The sequence below is a fragment of the Aulonocara sp. 'chitande type north' Nkhata Bay genome, linkage group LG3 (genome assembly GCF_057382095.1).
Source record: "Aulonocara sp. 'chitande type north' Nkhata Bay isolate Kocher_YH1m ecotype deep benthic linkage group LG3, A_spYH_male_GT1.1, whole genome shotgun sequence".
NCBI classification, from domain to species: domain Eukaryota; kingdom Metazoa; phylum Chordata; class Actinopteri; order Cichliformes; family Cichlidae; genus Aulonocara; species Aulonocara sp. 'chitande type north' Nkhata Bay.
This window is the reverse complement of record NC_141346.1, coordinates 2,364,323-2,383,202: the sequence shown is the minus strand read 5'-3', so window position 1 is coordinate 2,383,202 and position 18,880 is coordinate 2,364,323. Positions and strand designations below refer to the sequence as shown.

The 18,880-nt window shown below is 43.4% G+C and overlaps 2 protein-coding genes across 7 annotated transcripts; both read right to left on the bottom strand.

Annotated features, from left to right (window-relative positions):
- Positions 1-233: 233 nt before the first annotated feature.
- On the bottom strand, positions 234-11,414 carry LOC147333472 (uncharacterized). Of its 6 annotated transcripts, none has more exons than XM_086267184.1 (8): positions 11,288-11,414; positions 9,834-10,299; positions 5,984-6,493; positions 5,504-5,897; positions 5,264-5,338; positions 5,084-5,158; positions 3,056-5,003; positions 234-3,022 (listed from the first exon to the last, which is right to left on the bottom strand). In XM_086267184.1, exons 2-7 carry the CDS (start codon positions 10,275-10,277, stop codon positions 4,093-4,095), a joined length of 2,409 nt encoding a protein of 802 aa, XP_086123310.1. In that variant the 5' UTR covers positions 10,278-10,299; positions 11,288-11,414; the 3' UTR covers positions 234-3,022; positions 3,056-4,092. The 6 variants fall into 6 exon arrangements, with proteins under 6 accessions (XP_086123310.1, XP_086123321.1, XP_086123331.1 ...); XM_086267195.1 differs by having other exon boundaries at positions 5,984-6,460; XM_086267205.1 differs by having other exon boundaries at positions 234-599; positions 4,899-5,003; positions 5,984-6,460; positions 11,288-11,389.
- Positions 11,415-12,623: 1,209 nt separating this feature from the next.
- LOC147333471 (uncharacterized) lies at positions 12,624-18,586 on the bottom strand. The gene is made up of 4 exons (XM_086267780.1): positions 18,517-18,586; positions 17,695-17,810; positions 16,087-16,200; positions 12,624-15,781 (listed from the first exon to the last, which is right to left on the bottom strand). The coding sequence occupies exons 2-4, from the start codon at positions 17,781-17,783 to the stop codon at positions 15,664-15,666; spliced, it is 321 nt and encodes a 106-aa protein (XP_086123906.1). The 5' UTR covers positions 17,784-17,810; positions 18,517-18,586; the 3' UTR covers positions 12,624-15,663.
- Positions 18,587-18,880: the final 294 nt, after the last annotated feature.

Sequence of the window (18,880 nt, the reverse complement as noted above, 5' to 3'; positions counted from 1 at the left end):
CCAAACTCAGACCTCGTCTCTGTGGAAACTTGGTCTTATCATGATTATTCTGCATGTTTCTTAATGCCACACCATCATCATCCTCATCATAATGAATAACACAACTCTGTTTCCTGTGCATAAATAAAAGCCTCTGTGTCTCCATCTGCTCCGCACATCATCCTAACCTGTGCAGGTGGAACCTTTAACTCTTAACAGTTACAGCTCCTGAAGAACACGAGTCTGAACCGTCACAGAGCGGGGACGCGTTTATTGAAACAGATATAATGAAATAAAAGGACCGAGCGTGACAGGGCTCCATCACCGGACAGTTACAGACACTTTTATTACACATTAAACACACACAGAGCCTCCTGCTGCCATCCAGTGTCTGAGCTGGTGCTCCTCCTGCAGGACACAGCTGTGGATCGATCACCTGTGGATCAGCGACTCTACAGGACATCAGAAATGCGACATGTGGAGGAAAAAGCAGCAGCTTGCAGTCTGGACTGGAACATGTTCTTATCCTCTAACAGGGACCAGAAACAGGGAGAAGTCTGCCATCTAGTGGTGATAAAGTGGAGCTGCAGGGACATCAAGACGAGAGGACAGCAGGAACACTGAGGGGTGGATGAAGACAGATTAAAGGGAGACGAGCAGGAGACACAGAAACATCATAGATGATCTCTGCACATCATCCTGGAAGCATTCAGTGTTCCTCGTGTTGTCACGTTACAGCTTTATTCCATGACATTCATTTTCACCTCTGCACAGTCAGCTGACTGTCCATGTTAAAGTATAAGATGGACACAAGTACTCACAGCCCCGACACTCATGTTTGTTCAGCTGTGCACACTGATCGTCTGTCAGTAATGTCTGCAATCTGGGCAATCTTCTGCGCCTCTCATCTAGTACCTACTCGGCTGAGCTCAACCTAGTTTCTAGGGCTTTCCATCAGGGAGTAGTACCTGGTACCAGGTACTTTTTTAGCAAATGCTGGCCTGGCTTTCCAACCGAGCAGAGTCAGTCTAAAAATGTGACATCAAAAGCCCCCGATTGGCCAGCCAGCGGTGTCATTAGATGAATCACGAGTTAGATGAAACCTGGCATTTCTGAAACTCGGCAACAAGGGTCACCTACAAACTGACATCATGGTGCTCGAGTCTGACAAACACCCACAGACCAAGCAGCGGGTATACCATCGCCTCAATGTCATCCATTGTGTTTGTGGCACATAGACACATGGGATGTTGGTTGTGTTCCCATGACAACCCCACACATATTGAGGTGAAACTCAAATGTAATAGAGCACGACACAAACAGAGGCGGGCTCAGGCGAGTAGGTGCTAAAGGAAACCGGGCTACGACAGCCTGCCTGGAGTTTGCCCAAAGGCCTGTGAAGGACTCTCTGAAGGAAAAGACGAATGAGACATAACCTGGTCCAAAAGTGTGCTGGACATTGAGCTTGGGAGAAGGTTCATCTTCTGCAGTGTTGGGGAGTAACGGCATACATGTACCGCCGTTACGTATTTAGAATACAAAATATGAGTAACTGTATTCCGTTACAGTTACCGTTTAAAAAGGTGGTATTCAGAATACAGTTACTTTGTTGAAATAAATGGATTACACTGCGGTACTTTCCTGTTTCATATTGTCGCGGGTCAGGACTGTTTGGGTTTTGTTTGACAGCTACGGTCTGTTGTTCCAGGCGGCAGCGTTACGGTTGCCATGGTTACAGGGCGACGCTCTCTCTCTCTCTCTGCGACTGTGTGTTTCCTGGGTGAGAGAGCGCCTTTTTGTTGTTGTTGTTGTGCTAAGCTAACAGGCAGAATGCTACAAGCATAGCTCTAAAGAATGTAGCATCATGGGCAGTGTAGTCCGTGCTGCAGGGAGAATGGACTGCCATACACGTTATGTGTCTGTGAGCGAGGAGGGAGAAAAAGGAAAAGTACGAGCTGTCATCGAGCAAAAACAGGAGCTGGAAGCATGTAAATATAATAATAACCACTTCAGCCAAGAAGAGTGCCTGACGAGCCCAGTTGTAAGTAAGCTATTAAGACTCGACTGTACACCGTGTTCGTGTTTTCCTCCGAAAACTATAAGTTCCGTTGGAGCAGCCTTTCAACGCCTCTCTCTGTCTCTCGCAAGAAAAGTTGACCCACACAACAAAGTAAAGCTATTTTTTTGGCTACGAGCCCGACACGGAACACGCATTAGTCAGATATGTGTGATATGACCAAAATCTCATATCCCGATATAAGAATTCTATCGTCCGATAAGGATATAAATCACAAAAATGTAACATTTTCTGTAAATTCTGTGAATCTCGGGCAGCTCGACTTGCGTGAAGTGTTTCCAGCTGCGCGTCCTTTACCCGGAGTCGAGTGTTTTAACGATGCGTGAAATGATGCATTTTTAGACATAAGTTGTAACGACTGCCGTTTTCTTTGTGAGTATTTATTACACGGCGTGCTGCGGGGAGAAGCCTGTTCTAACGTCTGAGTCTAAGCTTTATTTTTTAGCACCTAGCGGCTCTTTTTTACTTCTCATCCGTAAATAGCCGTGGATCTTCAGTAATAGTAATAAATCACACAGCAATAGTACATTCACATAGTTGTAAAAAGCATGATAATATATTAAGTAATCCAAAGTATTCAGAATACGTTACTGTCATTGAGCTACGTAATGGAATATGTTACAAAATACATTTTGGGGCATGTAATCTGTAATCTGTAATGGAATACGTTTTAAAAGTAACCTTCCCAACACCAAGGTCATTATCGTTAACGAAAACTAGAAGTGAAAAAACATTTTCGTTAGCGGAAATAAAAATAAAAAGGAAAATAACTACAACTGTAATGAGTGTTCACAAAACTAAAATTAACTGACTTTATAGCAAAAGTGTGTTTAGTTTTCATTGATGTGTGCGTGCAAAACTATTAAAACCCTGCCCAACACTGATCTTCTGTAACTGCGGACAAAAAGTGCTTGAACAACATATTTTAACAAAGGCTGAGAATACCTGTGCATGTGTTATATTTTTCTCTTAAATGTTTTAATAAACATTTTAATAAACATTTAAGAATTTTGATTTGGAGTACTGTGTGTAGTCAAAGGAGCTTGCAAAGAAAAGCGTCTGGACTTCTTTAAGTTACTTGAAGACGTTTCACCTCTCATCCGAGAAGCTTCTTCAGTACTGTGTGTAGAATACTGAGGTCAAAATGAATGTCATCCTTTCTGGAATAAGCCTGTGACATGACAACTTGCTATTTTTAGGATGCAGTGGTACCATCACAGGACCACCACAGACCAGGACTCCCAGGGACCTGCAGGAACCGTTTAGAACCACCTGTTTGGCCTCTCTGTCAGGGGTTGTGCCCCAGTGCTCATCACACAGAGGAGTGTGAGGAGAACCATACACTAAACATACAGAGAACTTTAAACACCTTTATGGTTAAATGAGGGCAAAGGGCCTTGATCCCTTCATTTGCTCTTTCACACAGAGCTGGTTCTGCCTCAGCGTCTTCAGAGAACCAGCCCACCGTTCTACAGGTTTAAGACGTAGAGCTGTGGGCTGCTTCATATGAATCTTCCTATGAAGATACATTTGGGGCAAATTCCGATTATGGAAGACAGTATCTGACGACTGACGCTACCATCTGTGATCTTTCAGCAGGAGCTCCTCCCACAACAGGTAACATCAAAGGCCAACACTGGACCACTAAGGTGCTGGTTTTGGTTTTTGGTACCCGCCTTTTATAATAAGATCAGGCACTGGCACGTAGTCGGTATAACTCAGGTACATCACAGCTGAACTGTTTCACCTATCTAACAGCACCTCAACCAGGATCCAGGTTCATCTCCTGACCAGACTGACATATCAGAACCAGACCCATTGGAATTGCCAGAACATACGGGGGAGGGGGGGGGGGTATATAGTATAGGGTATATAGTCCTGTAGGAGGCAAATACTAATTTCACACAGGAAATCCAAGGACCTTCTAAGAAAGGTTTACATGTGTTATCATAAAAGCAGGTCTTTTTACTACCAAATCTGATATGCACCCTTTGAGAAGGGCCAACCTATCATTAAGTCCTCTAGACCTGGACCGGTCAGAAGTGTACATGTCCCGACTGTGGGTCAGAGGGTGGTCCTCCTGGGGGCACATCCTGTAGCAGGGTCCTGCCCAGTGGCCTGCTGATAGGATAGTTCGGGGCTGGAGCATCCTCGGCCCAGTCTATTCTGGGCAGCAGCTGGTCCATGTGAGGTCCCGGTGGTCTGTGCAGAACTGGGTAGGTTGTAATGTTGTGCTCCCGCTCAAGCAGCAAATGTCCAGGAGCTCGATTTGACCCATCAGGTCTGTAGGTTGTGATGGTTAGAAGAGACGTTTCCTGGTCCAGGGTCTGCAGGGGCTGGGCCTGCTGGTCCATCTGATACAGCTGCTTCTTATGGACCTGGCTGTGGTCCTGGTGGTCCACTCTAGGGGTACACAGCTGCTTCTTGTGGTTGTGTAGATAGTCCTGGTGATCCAGCTGGGCGTGCTCCTGTTGTTTCTTCTGGTTCTGGATGCTATCCTGGGCCTGGTGGTGTATGCTGATGTGGTATTGTGATCTCTTCTGATTCCGAGAAATATCCGGATCATGTTGGTCCATCTGGGACTGGTATGGTGGTTTCTTCTGGTTCAGACGGTGGTCTTTTCCCTGTTCATCGACTGGAGGCTGGTACTGCTGCTGCTCTGGCTTTTTCTGGTTCTGGAGCTGGTCTTGGTGATCCTGGTTCTTCTCGAGTTCCATCTGAGCGTGGAACTGCTGCTTCTTTTGGCTCTGGATTTGGTTGTGAACCTGGTTCTTGATGTCCTTCCAGTGCCGCCCCCTGAGGACTGGTTCTAAGTCCAGACAGCGCTGACAGACCTCCTTACCTGGTACGGACTGGACCAGAACATGGACTCCTAATTGCCTCCAGATGGCCTCCTTCTCTGCAGAGGACCACGGCCGCCGTCGGACCTTCCTGGGAGCCACAGGGACTGAAAAACCAACAGAATTGGAGCACGATGAGACTAATCTGCTAAAGTCAAAGTAGTAACATGAATCCAGGTGGACTCACCTGAGACAGATGTTTGCATTCTGGCTTCAGGTGGAATCGCAGAGGTCACTGGTTTGTTAGAGCTCTTTGACAGAACTGTGAACAAAGGTGGGCACAGATAGGTAAACAGCTCCAACAACTGGTTCTATAAAGTTAGAAGTTCGGGAACTGATCCAAACCTGCGGCGAGGTGTGGACTCACCTTCTTGTCTGAGGTCATTGTCCAGTCTTATCTGGACAGGTCGTTTCTTTGGTTTAGTTCCTCCATCTGTAGCAGCTGGAAAAGGAGAAAAACTGGGTCAGTAACACAAACTTTGGGATCCAAACTTCTCTAGCTGAAAATCCAAAACTACAGTCACATCCTGGTTCTTCCTAACCCAAACATTACTGGACGTTACTGAAGATGCTAAACTAAGCAGGAGGGGCTGGACTGTGGTCTCACCTGGATCTGGGTTCTGCAGGCCCAGGTTGTCCCACTCCCGGCCCAGCATGTGGTAGAAGTCGGTGGTCTTGGCGGCAGCCTCCCAGTCTCCGTCCTGCAGGCTCTCTCCAATAGCAATCTCACAGACTGTCTTTAGTGTTGTTTTCACCGCCAGTGGAGGGCGGCTCCACCTGTTTCCCGCTGCCTTCCTGGCCGCGGACAGCGCCAGGCTGAGGCGACCTGGGGCCAGCAGGTCCTGCAGGCTCTGGACGCCGGAGTCAAGGGATTTAGCGGCCAGGAGCAACCTGCCAAGTTCCCGGAGCTTCTGGCTTACGTAGTCGTACCTCCTCTGACCACTATCCTGGTTCCCCATCAGCTTGTTGCCATACTTACAGATCAGCCAATCAGACTTCACCTGGAGGCAGAGAGGAGCCAGTTACCACAGAGAAAGGTCAGAGAGTGCAGATAGTGTTAGGTGCACAGACAGACAGGTGAGCTGACCTCGTAAGACACATTATCTTGGTTCATGCGATGCAGGATTTCACTGCAGCTCTCAGACGCTCCACTGGAGATCGGCAGGAGCCGCGACGCTGCTGCCTGCACTCTGGTCCGTTTCCTGGCTCGGTTCACAGCGGGGTCAGAGGTCGTGTTCTGATCGACACTTGGGTCAGAGGTCATAAGCTGTTTGGTCCCGGTCTCTGCAGTCTCACCAAGGGAATCCTCAGGTATGTCCTCTCTGGTGACATCACAGGGCAACTTACTTGTGGAACCAGAGGTGGCGTCGTTGGCGGGGTCAGCGTTCGCCTCGGCTTTGGACGGGTTGATGGCGAGCTTCTTGCGACACGACACCTGATGCTTCCACAGGTCAGCACGAAGGAAAAATCCAAGACACAATGGGCACGGCAGGTAGTTCCTCGCATCCACATCCTCAGAGGGCTGACGCCATGGCACAATCTCACCAGTGCCCTGCCGGATCACCTGAGGACACACAGGGAGGCGGAGTAAATGTACCTGTAAGGAACAGAAAACCTCACCGGTAACAGACAGGTAAACACAGGTGTTATTGTAGCATCTTTAAGTTAAACTATAAAGCTTGAGGCAACTGTTTATGTGACTTCCTGCTATAAATACATCCATTGATTCATTTTGTTCTGCTTATCTGGGGCCGAGTCTTGGGGGCAAGCCCAGACCTCCCTCTCCCTGGCTACTTCCTCCAGTTGGCCCTGGGAACCACCAAGACATTCCCACCCATAATCTCCCCACTGTGTCCTGGGTCTTCTGATGGGACATGCCCAGAACACCTCACCAGGAGGCCCCATCTCCAAGGGAGAGGAGAGGCACCTTTCAGAGAAAGCTTGTGTTTCACCTTCAAATGTTTTTTGCCTTGTTTGGTATCATTCTCTTCAGCTCAGTCTCACGTGTCTGAATTTACAGATATGTGTTCACTGACAAACTGTAGTAACACAACTGACCTGAAATCACACAAAAACATAAAATCCTAGTAGCAGTTTCTTTTTAACTGTAAAAACCATAAAATTATTTTCATAACTTGCAAATACAACTTGCACATTTTGAAAACTTATATTTTAAACAACAAAGTTATATACAACTATTTATCTAAAAATGCACCCACTGCATCTGGCAGGCTGTTTTTTGTACAATCACTTAAAAATACTATAACTAAAACCAGTTAACAATAAGATGCCCCAATAATTATTTGTGTCAGTAAAGAAAATGTGTCTGTCCACCAGCAGACAGAGGAGCCACCACAGGGAAAAACCTGCAGGCCCGACCGCAGCAAGTGGACAGTGGAGACAGTCTTTACACTGCAATCTGCCTTTGTGACATTCATTAGTGCCCTCACTGACACACAACAACAACTGCACAACACGCTAACTATACACTCCACACTAAGCATCACAAATCTTCCACATCTCAAAACCTGTCTCTCGCTCGCTGCCGCCACCCCTGCAGATCCACCCCTGTAGATCCGCCCCTGCAGATCCACCCCTGCAGATCCACCCCTGTAGATCCGCCCCTGCAGATCCGCCCCTGCAGATCCGCCCCTGTATCGGGCTGTAACGTTTAAAGCTTCCACTTGAGGGAGGTAACTCACATTACTGCTGCTGTAGTAGTGTTGCTTTATTGCATTACAATCATTTATCCTGCGCGTTTGATAGCTAGCAAAATAATAATAATTTTAAAAAAGAGCAACGTGAACAGTCTCGAAATCTATTGATTGAGCCTTAAAACTCTGACATTGTGAACAGGGCCAAATCCTTTTACTTTTCAGGTGGATTTGGTCCTCGTCACGACTGCAGTGAGTGTCTCAGACTGAAACAAATATGCAGCGGTGTAAGGAAGCAGAGGCGCAGAAATGTTGCTTTTACACTTTGAGTACACTTTACATTTCTCTGATGAGAAAATGATGCAGTCAGACAGTTATTCATGCTGAATGAAATACTGTTACAGTTTCCTTCCACTGTCTGATTTTGTCCTCAGCTGATCAGCAGCACTCCACCTAAACTACACACAGTGCAGGTGGAGCACTGCTTTCTCCTCCTGAATCACGCTTTGTCCAAACCTCTCCAAACTGCTCCCACACCTGAGGTTTACCTTCAGCCTGAGCCACGTCTCATTTGGCCTCTACCTGTTGGCTGCCTCTGAGGTACCACGGACTAACAAACCCTGGTCCTTCAGCCTGATGGGCCCCTCCCCCTCTGCTGTCCACCACCTGGTTTACTTACTTCATTGATTTATAGCACTCTTCACAGGACAAAAACCACATAGTGCTTCAGAATAATATAAAACAGATAAACATAAAACAGCACAATCAAATACTCAGCTAGTCTAAACAAATTAGTCTTAAGATGATGTTTAAAAGAATAAATACAATCCAGGGAATCCAGAGAACTGCACAACCTGGGGGACGCCGCTCAGATCTGTCCCCTCAGGTTCAAACATACCAACAGGTTGAGGCTGCGCGAGGGAGTGTGAGGCTCTAAAAGATCAGTAATATGGACAGGACATGATTCAGAGCTGTAAAGGTCAGGTTTTAAAATGAATTCTAAGATGTAGCCAGTGTAATGAGTGTGACACTGGTGTACTGTAGGGCTGGGTGTCATCACTGATTTCTAGAATCAATTTGATTCTGATTCACAAGGTCCTGATTCGATTCGATCCACGATTTGATTTTTTGCCTCAGACAGTCAGAAAAATTATAATTCTGATTGTTTATCAGTACATAACCATTTTTATATCTATAAAATATATGTGAGACTTTATCACAGCAGATGTCTTTGTGTCAAAGAACCTGAGGATAAAACAGAAGAACATGAAGGTGACTTTCTGGCCTGAGATTTTATAGCAGTTAAAAATATTCTGCAGTAGATCAAAAATGAAAGAAAGTCACGAATCAACATGTGAACATTACCTGATGCTGCTGACGTGCAGCAGAGCAAAGTTACAGACGATTACAGACACAGCCAGGGGTTTTGGCATTTTAAGAAGTTTACATTTCTTCAGTATTGAACAGCAGAAATGAGTCTTGTGCGTAATAAGCAAGTGAATAAAGCAGAAAACAGATTTTTAGATGGGAAACTGTTCTTCAACACAGAGAGAGAGCTGTGCATGAAGTGGGATTTTATCGTGGTGGCAGCAAAACAGCCAAAGTCCCCAAAGAGGGAATTCATGACGATGTTGATGTGAAGCATAGTTTGGATCTTCTTTTCTTGATGGTTTTGTCTCTCCAACCAAAGTTGACTTAAACTGCATCTTGAGAATCGAACACAAAAAAAGACGTAAACACAAAGCGCGCACCCGTCAGCGCATCACAATCAGTGGGCTGGCGGCTTTCTCACCTGATGGCGTGTTCGTGAGAAAGCCGACATCTCACTGGTTCTGATCCGTCAGAACAGATCAAATATGTGTTTCAGCCAAAATCGATTCAGGATTTTAACGAATCGATATCGTGTTATTCAAGCTAGAATTGATGTGAACCCCTAACGTAATGCTCTTTTACGTGTCTTGGCTGGAGACGGTCACGATTGTTTTTGCTCAAAGACAAAGACTTACAGTGATCTAAGAGAGAAGACATAGAAGCATGAAGAATCATGTCTAACTCACATTTAGAAAACAATGTTTGCAGTTTGGAGATATTTCTTAGCTGAAAAAGGCAGTTCCTAATTAACTGACATCGTAGACTCTGGAATCTCTCCTCCTCGATACGGCAGGAGTCCATGGCCATGACAAATGTACATTAATTTAGTTGCACAGGTAACAACTAAAGGCACCTGAAAGAAACAGGTAAACTGACCGGTAGCTGACACACCGGTAAAACACACAAACTGACCTCGATGTTGTGTAGATAGTTGCCTCGGCAGCGCAGGTGCTCCAGCAGCAGGTGGCGTTCTTTGGAGCCTGTCGGCAGGGTGCTGGCAGCCAGTACTTCCTGTTCGTCAGCATGCTTCCTCAGCAGGTGGCGTGCGATCTTCACCTGTGGCCGTCGGCAGAACACGCAGTAATGCTTCTTGTCCCAACGGCGCTTCCCGCCGCTCCACGTCCTCTTCACCGTCACGCCCTCCTTCTTGTCCTCCTGGCCCCGCCTCTTCGATTTCTGACCCCGCTTTTTCTCTATATGACCCCGCCTTTTTGCTCTCTGGCCCCTCCTCCCTAAGGTGCGGCGGTGTGGCTGACGCGCAGCGGGCTTTGCCGGCTCTTTGTCAGGAGAGGACGGGGCGTCGGAGGCTGGGACCTCTGTCTTGTTCTCCATGGCAACGTCAGCATGGTCCTCCATGGCAACAGACCTCGATGACACCCTGATGATAAAACAAAGAAGCAGCTTTAGCTGTGAGCTCCACCTGCAGTCCCTCAGCAGGAACACGTAGGTCAGGGACTCTTTGTAACTCTGTGTTTTTGAGGACTCTCGTCTTCATAATGGAGGCAGCCACACCTGCACACCACATCAGTATAGGCATTTCCTTTATGGCGGGGCAGTGTGTGAGTCACAGGTTCTAGTGAGGACGACTTCGATGCTCGACATTTTCTGTCTAAAGTACAAGAAAGCGTGTTTCAAACATCTGCACTTCAGATGCTCCACAGTGTGGAAACATCTGTATTCAGCTTCCTACTCTAAACATGGAGGAGGAGCAGCAGGTGTTGTGGATCCTTCACCTGAGCCACTGAGCGTGATCCTCCGAGGAACCATCGCAGGGTTAAAGGTGCACACGTGTCTGCATCAGAGGCTCCTGCAGGGCCCTCAGGCTGTGGTGGAGTCAACATGAACACGAGGCCTCCTCCACACTTAACGTGACTGTGAGGAGAACACCTGGACCAATCAGAACCAGCTCCCCGCTGACACACACACTTCTACAGCTGGACTCCACATGTGACAAACATCTGGATTATAGAGGCTGACACACTGATCTACCCCAACATCAGAAGCACCTTGAGGAACCAACACGAACCCACCTCCTGATCAGGACCAGAACAAACAGCCTCTCACACTGACCCTGCCAGTCGTCATCAGCCTATCAGGTGCTCTCACCTGTGCAGTGACCGGGCTGGAGTCACGCCACGCTCAGGTGTGACTGACAGGCGTCTCTGTCCGATAATGGAAGCTTATTTACGACAGCCTGGTGCTAACAGCTAGCAGCACACAGGCTAACGCAGCTGTTAGCACGGAGAGCTAACGAGCAGCTAGCTGCAGCTAACCAGAACCGGAACCGAGCGCTGCTGGGAACCGGACCAAACCGCAAACACGACCAGAACCGTCAAGTGAGAGTACAGAACCGGGACACTCCTCACCTGCTAACTCCAGCTCTGCGCTCCCTTCTTCTTCTTTTACTCCACCACTTCTTCTTCGCTGTCGGAGGTGAAAGGGCGTGATACCGGTGCGTTGGCGCCACCTGCTGGTGTGGAGCACTGAGGCTACAGATTCCTGTTAAAGTCAGGCGGTCCAGCCTCGAGTCTGTGATGGATGAAGCTGATGTTCTTCTGTCAGACAAACACAGAGGAGTCTCCCTGTACCACTGTGTTATATGACTGGTCTGTACTGAAGCACCACAGCATTAAAATGATGAGAGCACGCTCAGTTAACAGGGCGGCTGCACTAATCATGAACAAACACAAAGGTAAACACTGATAAATGTGAACTTTAGCGGTGGTTACACCTGGATGCACCTGTCTGCTTCGCTTTGTGGCCTCTGAGGCTGTGATTACAGATGCTGTATGACATGTGACGTTGTTGAAGCTGCCTCTGTTATCTTCATGAACCCTGTTCTTGTTGTCAGTCTGCATGAGGACGTGGACCCTCATTTATCAGCTGCACACTTTCTGTGGTCACTGCAGGCTCTGAGTGAAGGCGTTAACACATGATGTGTTCAGGGCCCTGCATCATTTTCATTATTAGCACATTATAAAGCACACTGATGTGAAAATCTTCATGAGATTCAAAGTTTTTACAACATATTAAAGACTAGTTTAACACAAAATTGACTAATTATTAGCATCTTCAGCACATTTCATTAAATATTAGAGACAGATTGCTGTGTCATAAATTACACATTGTTATAATTACACAAAATGTGTTCTTCATACCTGACTGTTAGGACCTCCAAGCCTGTAGTTATATTCCTTATCTGAGCCCCTCCTCATTGTTCTTCTTCTTCCTTGGTGTAACCCTATAAATACAGTGTACCCCTTGGCCTTGCCCCTTTTCTACAATTCCCCTGTGGGAGAGGTGGGTGTCATTTCTTTCTAACACTGTAAAACACACATATAATGTATATTTAGCCAACCTGATGTTTCTGATTGTGATTTTAGTTCAGTTATTGTCATCATTGTGCCTGTTTTTGTTAGACGCTTTAAATGTGTAGTTAACGCCGTGAACGCTAGCATGAATATAAAATTCCGGCTAGGGTTGCCAACCGTCCCTTTAAAAACGGAATCGTCCCGTATTGAGCTAATAAGGGACGCACTTTGTCCCGTAATACAGTGAGAATCAAAAGTAGTCTATAAATGTTTATGGAATTAACGCTTTGTTGGAAAACATAATTCCCAGCCCCTCTCCTGCTTTGTGACCAATGAGCTGACAGCACACTTATGACAATTCGAGTATGACAATTCAGATTACCGCTCATCTCATTGGTCGAGGAAAGGTCGCTTACAGAGAAAATACCGGAAGACAACAGATTTTTTTTTTTTTTTCATACTTTAATTAAATTTATGCACATATTACAATCTCTCGTTGGGAGACAACATTAGTGCAACAACATCTTGAAAAGGTTGAATAAGAAACCAAACGAAATAGGAGAAAACTAAAAGCAAGAACAGAAAAAACAAACAAACAAACAAACCAAAAAAAAACCCCCACATATACATATACATAAATATATATATGAAGGCCATTCTTATGACATATAACAGTTTCCTTTCTGTGAACACTTTAACATACATGTGGCTTACTTAGTACACCAAAAACACAATCATTAAAAGGTTAGAGATAGAGTCCCATTGTCGCATATCAAAGCAGCCTCTTTACATGAATCCCTCAGTAATTCTAAAGATGACAAAAAAGATTTTAGTTCAATTTTCAATACAGTTAGGGAAGGTCTTTTACTTTGCCATTTGCATTTGTGTATGTGGTATTTGCCCATAATTATCACCACCTTGTGTAGCATGGACAGTTCCTTAGATGGATCACCATTATTATATAAAACTTGTGTTAGAGTCAGTGGGGTCATCCCATCTATTCTTATACTCAACCAGTCTACTAAACCTTGCCAAAAGTCAGTTGTTACTGAGCAGGAAAAAAACAAATGATCAATACTTTCCACCTTTTGTGAACAAAATCCACATGGCTCTACCTCAAACCCAAACCTTTTTTTAAGCATTTCAGCTGCTGGGTAATATCCATTAATTATTTTAAATTGCATTTCTTTGACTTTGGGGGGGATAGGCCATTTTAAAAAGTGCGTATATTTGTTCGTTATTTTAACATTACTCCCTTTTAGTTTTGTGTTACTGTTAAAGTCGTGAAATAATTTGTTTTTAAATATCTTGTTCATGGTTTTATTATTACAGTTTTTATCCGTCAAAGGAATCTGGTTTAGATGTAAAGAAGGTAGACTAATTTGTGCCTTAGAGTAATACAAATAACCTTGAATCAAACTCAACAGAGGTAAGGGGATTGCCTTACAAACCTTGTCATATTCTCTAAGGGAACACTGAATGTTAAACTTCGCATTAAAAACACCCACTGAGAGAAACTGACCCCTTTCATCAAGTAAGTCTGTTATAAAGATTATGTTTTTTTCAAACCACTCTTCAACAAACAATGACTTCTTATTAATTGTAATTGTCCTGTTATTCCACAAGGTGGAGCAATGTGGTGAAAAGTTATGGGCAAACACCATCTTCCAATAAGACAAGACCTGCTTATGATATTCTGACAGTTTCACAGGCAACTTCAATATATCAAAACCACATTTCAGGAGAAAATCCAACCCTCCCACCTTTTTGAAAATATTTTTTGGGATATGGAACCATATGGAGTCAGGTTTCAAGAGGAAGGCTTTTATCCAGTTTATTTTAAATACTCCAACCATTGATTGAAAATCAATTGACTTTATACCACCTTTAGCGTAATCTTTGACAAGTTGTGATTTTTTAATGTAATGTGTTTTATTGCGCCAAATGAATTGATAGATTATAGAGTTAATCTTTTTAATGCTTTTCGGGGTAATGTATAGTGAGTATGCTGGATAAACCATCTTTGAGACGCCCTCTGATTTGGATAATAGATTGCGTCCAAAAATTGTAATATCTCTCGTCAACCAATGATTTAGTGTTTTGGACATGCCATCAATTTTGTCTTTTAGGTTTTTTGATTCTCTAGTGTTGATGTCTTTGTCTAAATAGATGCCTAGATACTTGACTTCATTTTTCACTGGAATCGTCCTCATGCTATTTTCCAAACAATCATAAAGTGGCAAAAGTTCACACTTCTTTAGGTTCAGACACAAGCCTGAAGCTTTAGAAAAAATTGAAATGACATTCAATGCTTTCTCGAGTATTGATTTATCCTTTAAAAATATTACTGTGTCGTCTGCAAACTGACTTATTTTCAGTTCAATATCAAAAATGTTTATTCCTTCGATGTCTGAATGGTTCACAATGAGGTAAGCCATTAATTGAGTGCAAAGAATAAATAATTTTGGAGAAATTGGGCAACCCTGTCGAATTCCACAGAATATGTCTATCCTAGATGCTATGCCTGGATTGAGTGAAACATAACTATAAATTTGCTTGTAGAACAGTTTGATCACTTTGCAAAATTTGTTTCCAAATCCAAAAAGTTCTAAAGATCTAAATAAAAAATGATGGTCTATTGAATCAAATGCTTTAAAAAAGTCAATAAATAGTATTAAACTTTCTGAATTAATAAAGGATCGATAGTCAATCATATCTAATATTAATCTTATGTTATTATGAATCTGCCTTCCTTTAATAAACGCTGATTGGCACTCATCAATCAATTTGGTTAAGATGCTTTTAAGCCTATTCGCATATACTAAGGCTAATAATTTGTAGTCGTTACATAAAAGTGTTATGGGTCTCCAATTGTCTAGCATTTGTAAATCTTTGTTTGGTTTGGGTAATAAGGTTATTAATCCTGTTTTCGTTGTTGGGGATAGTTCTTCATTTTTTAAACAATCCAAAAAGCCATTAAATAACAAATCTTTAATGTCTTGCCAAAAGGTTTTATAAAATTCAATCGTTAGACCATCAATTCCAGGCGATTTTCCATCTTTCATTTGTTTTAGAGCTGTATCTAATTCGGATATATTCAAATCTTCTTCTAACCATGTTTTATCATCCTCTTCCAATTTTCTTACCTGGTCTTTAATCATATCAAAAAGATATCTGCATTTTCTTTTTCAGTTCTTGATTTATACAGATTACTATAGAACATGTTAATTTCCTCACTTATTTTGTTTGGTTCCTCAATTATAGTACATGCAATCTGCCTTTTCTGCTGTGTTGAACAAATACTGGAGATACTGAAACTCCTCAAATGACTCAGAAATTGAGGACAGGGGGGGAACGGGACAAACACACCAAAGTCATCTGCTAGATGTTTGGAAGTGCCTAATCTAATTATAAATTATACCGATGTTCACTCACTTTGTCTTTGAAATACCCCATTTTTTAAAGTTTAATGGTGGATCCATAGACCGATGACGCTTAAAGGACATACCACTGAGATCAGGTTCAGGTGAGTGTAATCTTTCATGGATCCTGTGGACAAAGAGCAAGATCAGCATGAAATGAAACATTAAAGACACTTTTAAGTCTTTAGAAGCTGCTGAACAGACTAGCAGCTGTTAACCAAAAAAGGAATTAATTTTATATTCTTTAAAAATTAAATAAAAGTTGAATGCTTTCTTCACTGTGTCTAATATTTAGACTAATTCACAGAGCTGCCCTTGTATTCTGATTGCTGAACTTTGACCAAGCAGGTCAGACCAGGAAACAATATCAAACAGTTCATTTAAATCAGACACCAAACTGATATCAAAGAGTTCATGTTACTAACAGCTCACCTCTCTGCAGCAGACGCCTGCTGGACTTTAAAATTAATGGGACGATCTGCTGACCAGTGACTTTTTAAGGACACACAGCTGAGTTCAGATTCAGGGTTGAGCCTCTGATGGATCCTAAAAATAAAAACTCAAATTTTCAATAAAGCCTCATCATAAAGCTTCACTGTATGATGAAAAAAAGAAAAAAAAGTAGTGCCCACTTTGAGAAAAAAAGTCAATATGTGGAGATTACATTTGTTACAAACCAAACAACTACCACAGCTCATATAACCTCTACAACTAAATGTGTAGATAAGTGAAACAAATTAATCAGCCATCGAGTAATACATATATACATTTCAAGTTTGCAAGTTTGAAGAATGATTTCACCAACTCATCTACACAAAATCATTTTATAGACTATCCGGTTGTTCAGTCTGACGTCACTAGCCGTGTCTGGGCCTAAACTCCGCTGCAGGTCCATATATCAAACCATCACTGTGGCATTACTGAGAGTTGAAAAACTGTCTAAAGTCTTTCATCTTTAATAAAATAATCAGCGTTCTGCTCTACCAGGTGTAACAATTGAGTTTAACATCCAGGCATCCATGAAAACGGAATTTATGACATTTAACGGAGTTAGAAGTTAGCAGGAAGTTAGCTCGCTAGCTTCTATCTAAATACAATATAGCATGTCCTGACTGCGGGTTTTGGAAACAAATTCAAACGTACAGCTCTGCTATCACTTCCAACATAAATGAAGACAGAAAACTAAACAGCAGTGACGTTTGTAGGGCTACTGAAGTTTGGCTAGCTAGTATATAATGATGTGCTACGTGACCGCTAGCGACACAGCTATGTTAGCATAATATAAACAAGCTAACTTTTTTTCCACTGGATAAAAGTTAACGTGAGTGTTCTCGGTGGTCAGGGACAAATGTAATCGCATGGCAGGATGCTGTAAAAGGACCAAACTTCAGCCAGGAGAACAACTGAGATAATCCATCCATAATACGAGGTTAGTCATTCATATACTGCTGCATGGGCTGGGCTGTAGTTACATCCTAAGGTTTTAAAAACTGAGCTTAAATAAATGATTAGCGGTAATAAAAGCCGAGGGAGGTCAGCAGTGATCACTGACTGTTTTAGGAGCTTTTTGAGATCAAATAGAAGAAAATACAAAACATGTTAACAACACAAAAGCCATATTAAACGCAGACTACTTTAGACCCGGAAGTAGGATTCGTCGTGTCATCACTTAACGACCAGATAGGAGCCATGGCAGTTTGTCTCAAACTAAAAAAATGTAATTTCCACATTTTGACTTCAATCTCAAAATGATCAATCACAATTTGTTGTTAATGTGGCCCTCGCACTTCTCCATATCTTCACATATGAACTGTAAAAACGGATAAAATTTTATACATTTTCATAAAGAACTTAATGTAATTTTGTCAGATAACTATTTGTTCAAATATATTAATGACATCCATCAACACGTCACTCTGTAAGGACCCAGAGCTGGGTGGAGGTCCAGGCTGGTTCCTGTGAATAATGATGGAGCAGTGATGTGAGTGCTGAGCTGTGACATGGAGAAGAGTCATGGACAGTTAGAGATGGTCGTCTCACCTCTGAGCTTTGGTCTGGCTCTCATGTTCCCCACACAGAGTGCTTTTAGAGGGAGGGGCTCCCTCCTCTCTGTCCTCACACTGATCCATGCTGCTCAGCTCACACACACTTTCTACCTGCAGAGGAAACACAAATCATTCATGTGCACATGAGAGCTGCAGAGTCTGATGGGTTGGACTAACATCCATCTGAGACACAGCTTTCATCAGTTCACTACAAAAAGTGTCACAGAATCGAGTTCAGCCTCCAAATCCTCCATTACTGTAGTCCTACAAAGCAGCGGGTCAAACATGGCTGCAGAGAGCAGCTTTATGTCAGTAACAATGTCCTGGACCGAGCTGACTGCTTACAGAGTTCATACTCTGACTGCTAGCTGCTCTGATAGCTACGTAACAGTTAACGCTGCTTCAAACGCCTTCCCCTTGCACCCGGATTTGAAGCATGGGTGGAGTGTATACTTCTTGGCACATCCTATCACGGGATTCATAGCGGGCCGGGGATTTTTTTTTTTTCGAAAAAATGGCGGGCAGCTCAAGCGTACCGAGTTTTATGGCACTTTACGTAGCGATACAAATGTATAGAAGAACACGAAGACATTACTTTTTGCTTGATGACGGCAGTTATGCGGCATTAGGGCTGTTAATACCGCTGGAACTAAGCTGCACACAGCTGATGTTAGCCAGGAAAACATTACACACTGACTTTAATGGAGAGACCGGAAATACAAACACAGTTTGTTGTGTGAAGAAATCAAACACGAGCTGAACAAACAGTAAAGTTGCTAAAGACAAACTGTTAAAGGAGGAAACAAAGCAAACTTACAGTTTCTTCACACCAACAACAAGCTCCACTTACTCCCACTCCCACTCCAGGAAATTCAGGAAGAGGAAAGGAACCACCCAGAGAGGCGTTTGTGGGTGGGCCTGAGGGGCCAGAGCCAACCTCCCTCTCCAACGACTACCTTAAAAAAACACTGCCTGTGAGAAAAATTATGTTCAGTTTCAATGCAGATAAATTCAAAACTAAATATTTAAATAAACTAAAGTAAAAGCCCACCTTTATTAAGTTATCACAGGCTAATTCTGACCAATCACGATTTTCTATTTCCCGTTTTTCCACAGCATTGAACACAGCACATACGATTTTCTACTGAAAGTAGACAGGGCAAGGCAAGTTTATCTATATA

Coding starts and splice junctions, on each gene's coding strand:
- LOC147333471 (XM_086267780.1), bottom strand. CDS start 17,783: ATGGATCAGTGTGAGGACAGAGAGGAGGGAGCCCCTCCCTCTAAAAGC. Junction 16,201..17,694: donor AGCCAGACCAAAGCTCAGAG/GTGAGACGACCA, acceptor TTTTATTTTTAG/GATCCATCAGAGGCTCAACC. Junction 15,782..16,086: donor CAGGCGTCTGCTGCAGAGAG/GTGAGCTGTTAG, acceptor CTTTGTCCACAG/GATCCATGAAAGATTACACT.
- LOC147333472 (XM_086267184.1), bottom strand. CDS start 10,277: ATGGAGGACCATGCTGACGTTGCCATGGAGAACAAGACAGAGGTCCCA. Junction 6,494..9,833: donor ACTATCTACACAACATCGAG/GTCAGTTTGTGT, acceptor TGTTCCTTACAG/GTACATTTACTCCGCCTCCC. Junction 5,898..5,983: donor AAGATAATGTGTCTTACGAG/GTCAGCTCACCT, acceptor CTCTGCCTCCAG/GTGAAGTCTGATTGGCTGAT.